The sequence below is a fragment of the Sturnus vulgaris genome, chromosome 3 (genome assembly GCF_052056855.1).
Source record: "Sturnus vulgaris isolate bStuVul1 chromosome 3, bStuVul1.hap1, whole genome shotgun sequence".
NCBI lineage: Eukaryota > Metazoa > Chordata > Aves > Passeriformes > Sturnidae > Sturnus > Sturnus vulgaris.
In genome coordinates, this window is record NC_142245.1 from 76213665 (window position 1) to 76219445 (window position 5781).

Genomic DNA, 5781 nt, shown 5'->3' on the forward strand with positions numbered 1-5781 from the left:
CCGCCTATAAACAAGTAGCGACAGTCACGACATGATGTGTCCCGGCTGGCTCAGGCGCCAGCCGCCACGGCTGGGAAGGAAATTCTGGAGCACCTTTGAGAGCATTCCCAAAGGGACTCGCCCGACCTCCGGGCTCCGCTCACGAACAGAAAAGCCACGACAGGACCAACGCCGCCCCGGGCTGGCGTCCGAGGCAGCGCAAAGCACTGCCGTGCAGTGAAAAGCGAACCGCTTTCTCGTTCGCTTGTTTGCTCGTTCGCCTGCGGTGCTGGCTTTATTTTCTTCCGGTGCACTCGCCGGCGCGGCGCATCAGCCCTGCCCGGCGTGCCCCTGCGCAGGCGCGGCTGGCGGCGGCGATGGGCGGGCGGGTGACCCGCGTGTTCCGGAATTTTAACGTGGAGAACCGGGCCAGCCGCGAGATCAGCAAAGAGAAGCCCACGCCCGCGCCGCGGCACCGCACCGCCCGGCTGGACACCATGGCTGGTGAGTGCCGGCCTCGCCCGCCCGCCCGCCCGCCCGCAGGGTGACCCCGGCGGTAGGAGCGGTCTGTGCGGGCCCGGTGCGGGACCGCGGCGCGGTTAGAGGAGAGGCAGGGCGGGTGCCGGGTGCGGGCTGTGGGGGCGAGGGGCGACGGCGAGGCCGCGGCGCTCCCGGTGCTCCCGGTGCAGGGCCGGTGACATTGAGCGCGGCGCTGGGCGCGCGGGGCATGCCGGGAGCCGCGGCGGACCGGGGCGAGTAGAGGGGGCAGCGGCGTGAGGGAGACTGATGGAGGGGTCTGGGAGCAGCTGGGTGACGGCGGCGGTGGCTGGGACGGCTGCGGGAGGCGGTCGGTGTCAGTGGTTGATGGGGACAGGAGGTGGGGGCAGTTGATGGGGCAGGTGGTTCCTGGGACTGCTGCTGGAGGCGGTGGAATCTGGGGTAGCTGCGTTGGCGGCAGGTGCCTCAGGGTTGCTAAAGCAGCGCTTCAGAGCGTGTGCATCCCGCCGTGCTGTGACAGGTGACCGGTGACCGGCCCGGCCCCGCCGTGTGAAGCGGTGTCGCTAAGGTCAGGGCTCCGGCAAGAATGGCACCCTCCCAAGAAGGCACGAGCATTTGCGGGAGCCATGCCGTGCCTCACTGGGTAAGCCATGAGCTGGCAGAACTGACAAAAAAGAAACTATTTGACTCAGATCAATATTTTCTTTTTTTTTTTTCCCCCTTCCCTTCTTCTTCTCGCTGTCTTTAGATAGCCCAGAGATAAAAGAAGAAGTTCTCAGAAAGGATGATCAGTTCCTCACCTTGCTCAAAGATGTTTATGTCGAGTCCAGAGATCCACCAGTGCGGGTGAGTGTGTGTCTCTGTATGAGCCATTCCAGCATCAGCTTTGTGGTCTTCAAACTCAGCACAAAATCAGCGTCAAGAAAAATGGTCTTTGTGCATAAAAGCTGCCTTTTCTCAGTAGATAAAAGTGGTGTTTTTATTACTCTTCTATACTTCAGACTGTGTCTGAAGGGTTTTGAATGTGTGACAGACTGTGATTATACAAGCTTGTAAATATTGACACGGTCTTCCTTTTTAACACAGCATTAATCTTACATGTTTTTTCACCTAAATTCCCATTTCTGCTTCCCATGAGGCAGAATAGTTATCCAGCCTTTTGTAAAGATAAAGTAGAATGCCAGAGATCATTTGTGGAGTTGTTAGAAGAGACTGGGACTGCTGGGCGAGCAGGGATGTGATAGAGGACAAAGATGTTTACTCATTAATGGAGTCTTTAACTCTATTTAATTTTATACAGTGCAGAGACTTTTTTTTATCCAGCTCATGAAGTGTGCCTTGGGCACATTTTCTACATAATCGTTTTGGTTGTATGGTCATAATTTCCTTATTGCCACTGGCTGCAATCTTTTACTTGAAAGGCAAAGCATGCTCCTTTCAGTGTCCTCTTTTCCATCATATTGTCTGTTTTGCCTGTTACATTATTGGACTGCTTTATTCCAGCTGCTTTGTTCAGCAGTAAAATTTTTAGTCATCTAGCAAAATCCCTAAGTCTCTCTAATTTGCCATGTATATGGTATTCAAGTCGAAAAATACTTAAAATGCAGATAGATTTCTTCAATCTCTGCCTGAAATTTTCAAGAAATCTCTATCCTTAATTTCCATCACAGAGGTTAGGACTTTAATCTTGAAATGCTGAAGGTCTAATTTCAATAACTTTCAATATTCATGTATAAATCTGTCAAGAGGGATCTGAGAAAAAGCCCAGAGTGGAACAAATCTTTGCTTGATTTCATGCCTACTCTGAGTTTGCTGCCACGGACTTGCCCTTGTGCTGTGTCTTGCAGCTGTTAAAGCACAATTGAAGTGAAATCACAGAGACTTGTGGGCAAAGCAGTACCAAAGCTTTCTCCCATTCCTGACGTTATCCTGATGACTTTGTGCATTGTTTATATGATGTGTACACATCTCTGTATATATTTGGGATATCTGCGTGTGGTAAGTGGAAAAGCACCAGGCTGGGAGTCCTGCGGTGGCAGATTCCCAGATATAGATGATACAATTAGGAGTTGAAAAATCATTCATTATCCAAGCACAGTTTTAGGAAAAAGTAGAAGACATGGTGTACAGGCCAGACGTTCCTTGTAGCTCAGAAACAGACTCACAGGTGCTGCAGCATCCACGTCAGTTTTCTCAGCTTGTGAGTTGATACAGAGTGTCTGTGTAATAATCAGTGGTTGTGGGCTCTGATTACTATATAAATATTTCCAAATTTAAGAAAGGTTTATTTGTGGTTTGTTTTTTTTTTTCAGTGTGATTCACTGATTAAATGTTAATAAAAGGAAATATGAAGAGGTGAAAGCTGTTTTGGAGATTATTTGGAAATGTGAAGAGACCTTAGAGACATGTTGCAGTAGACAGCAATTAAACTCCATATGATGCTGCAAAATAGCAGGAAAGCTTGTTCTCTAGACAGACCAAAAGAAGGAATTTCTTTTAGTAGCAAAACTAAAATTAGAAAACAAAAGGAAGGGGAGAGAGACTAGATCAGAAAGTTTTTTTTATCAGAAGGATACCGATTTGTTGTATGATTTTTTTGTCCCTTCCAATGAATATTAGTTATCTGGATTTACATTTGCCTTCCAGAATCTGTAATTTGCTTTGTACGAAGGGCTGCCAAACCAATACAACATTTAGAATGCAGTGAACAGGAGCTTTTCAGCATTTGGTTGGGAGTTGACACTCTATGTAGAATGGCTGTGGAAAAAGCTATGCTGGTTAAGCTTTTTTTTAAAAAAATGGGGAAAGCTAATAGGAAATGCCATATTTAGGAAAGCACCTTAGCTGCTACAGTATGCATAGTAAACAGAATTGCTGTTGAGCTCTTTTTGTTTTCCTTCCCTCAATTAGGTAAAAGATGGAGGTGGTGAACATCTTCCAAGTAAACAGGAGGAAAAGAGACTTACAAAATTAGGCCACTTGGAAGCTCTAGACGTTAAGAAAGTTTCCAAAGGCAAAATTTCCCTTGTGGAGGCTCTGACACTTCTTAATAATCATAAACTTCAACCTCAAATATGGACTGCAGAGAAAATAGCAGCAGAATATAGTCTGGAACTGAAGGATGTCAACTCTCTTCTGGAATTCTTCATTCCTTTCACTGTGATGGAATTTCCTAAAGAAACTAAAAAAGCCATAACAAGCCATAAACCAAAACAATTAACATAAAAATACTTGCCAAAACCTTTTGTGATCTCACTTGTGTCTTCATTTTACTCTCAAATATATTCCATGTCTTCAAGGCTGCTTCCTTATGCCAGTGAGATGTATTCAAGCAGTTCCATTCTAAATTGGATGGCTTCAGTGAAATGCAGCAACTACAGTTTGTAAACCAGAATATGACTAATTCATGGTATGACAGCATGTCACACAGTTCTTATTATCCCATTGAAATGTTGAGTTCAGTTAAAGCATTTTACCTTAAAATATTGTCTTTCTCAGCAGAGACTCCTGGCCTGCAGCTGAAGAGGTGCACTGTGGGTGTTGGCTCTGTAATTTCATGTTGCACTGTTCTTTCAAGGACTTACTGTCAAGGTGTGTGTGTATAACAAACAGCTGTATTTCTTTTGTGTAAGAATGGAATGGTATTTATACTTTTTAAAGAAGGTTAACCACAAGGGCATTTGGAAAGTTCAGCTGACAAACATAAAATAAAAAGAAGGTGAACAGCAAGAAGGCCTCTTTCTGGTGCTGGAACAATAATGGCTCATATATAACTCCTCTTCTACTCTATTCTGATTTAGCTTAAATACATGCACCTCTCCAGGTGCTGTTAGGGAATTTGTGGAGTGATGATCTTGTGGTGTAAGTCTCTTGCAGCAGCCCATGGCATCTGCTGTATGAGGAGCAATGCTTCATATTAATAGGTAGCAAGGACATGCAACTGGATGTACTAATTGGACCCACTAGTAGGACTACTTTGAATGTTTTCCCATCCTGTTACAACAATCCTTTTTCCCTATGGAAGCTTTGTCTGATCTAAATGTGGGCTAGAGCAGGTCATGTTTACTCCCAGCAACTCATGTTTACTCCCAGCATACGTGTAGACACATGACACAGGGATGACACAAACTGTGAGGTAATGTGGTCAGATAAGCTGGGGAGATGGGGCAGCAGAAAATCAGAATTGATACTTAAAAATGCATTATGGTTGCCTTCCTTCAAAAAAAACCAAAAAAACCACAAAAACACAAAAAAACCCAAAAAACAAAAAAACTCAGAATCTTTTATTTTATGCCTGTCACCAAAGAAGGTGAATTTAAGGGGTATAAGTCAGTGCCAGGCTTACAATGTAACTTTCTTTTCAAGAACCTTTCTGCCAAATCTTTGATTTGGAGGTTCTGGTAAATGTCTTACCAAGACGATGATCAGTTTTGTTATTTCACAGCAAGATTCCCTCACCTTCTCGGAGTTGGAACTGTACTGGTATCTCCAGTACAGTTTGCCACAGAGTATTTGAAGGTTTATGTTTGATTAACTTCTGAAGTACATAACGCTGTATGATAGTGGAAGATGACACTATGTGCATTGTATCAAAATTGAAAAGTCTTCGGACGTGGCGGTTGTCATTTGTCCTCTAATACAATGGGGTACAGAGTTGCACTCTGAAACTAATGCACCTGAGTTATGTACCACATTAAGATTTCTTTGCTTTGCACAAAATACTCTGTTTTATAAAATGTTGTAACAAATACTTAATTGAGTACTGTTCATCCTAATGTAATAGTTAAGGTAACATACAGAAAACAGCTGTGGAATGCATTTAGGACAGATATTGTTGATATGGAAGATGCTGCAATTTCCTTTAAAATGAATTTTAATTATGGATTGAAGTTGGATTAAAAACACACTACAACCAGCACCAGACAACAGTTTAACCATGCCCTTTGACCATCTTGATATGTATTTTGGCAACTTTTGTCTGCCTTGATGAAAAATCTTGTGATGTAGCTATACCATGACAGTGCTCTCTTTCACTTTATGGTACACTGCTGTGCTGCTTACACCTTCCAGCAGGCATTTACTTTGGGATGTTTGGTGTCATCACATTCAGTGCCCCAGCCATTCTTTCAGGACAAAATCCTATCCACAACTATGATGATTGCAAAGCTATTCCTTGTCTCTGTGGAGCCAGGATCTCTTCCTCACAATACATTATCCACAGTGGGAAAGCAGATGTCCCACAGCAGAGTTGGTGGAGGGATCCATCTCCCTGCAAGCAGGTGAACTTGTGGCCCAGAAAGCTTC

General features: G+C 44.5%; 1 protein-coding gene across 2 annotated transcripts; it reads left to right on the forward strand.

The window, feature by feature from the left end:
• The first annotated feature begins 338 nt into the window (after positions 1–338).
• Positions 339–4206, forward strand: NDUFAF4 (NADH:ubiquinone oxidoreductase complex assembly factor 4). Of its 2 annotated transcripts, none has more exons than XM_014883649.2 (3): positions 339–483; positions 1226–1323; positions 3388–4206. In XM_014883649.2, exons 1-3 carry the CDS (start codon positions 357–359, stop codon positions 3700–3702), a joined length of 540 nt encoding a protein of 179 aa, XP_014739135.1. In that variant the 5' UTR covers positions 339–356; the 3' UTR covers positions 3703–4206. The 2 variants fall into 2 exon arrangements, with proteins under 2 accessions (XP_014739135.1, XP_088018148.1); XM_088162022.1 differs by lacking the exon at positions 339–483 and adding an exon at positions 735–826.
• Positions 4207–5781: the final 1575 nt, after the last annotated feature.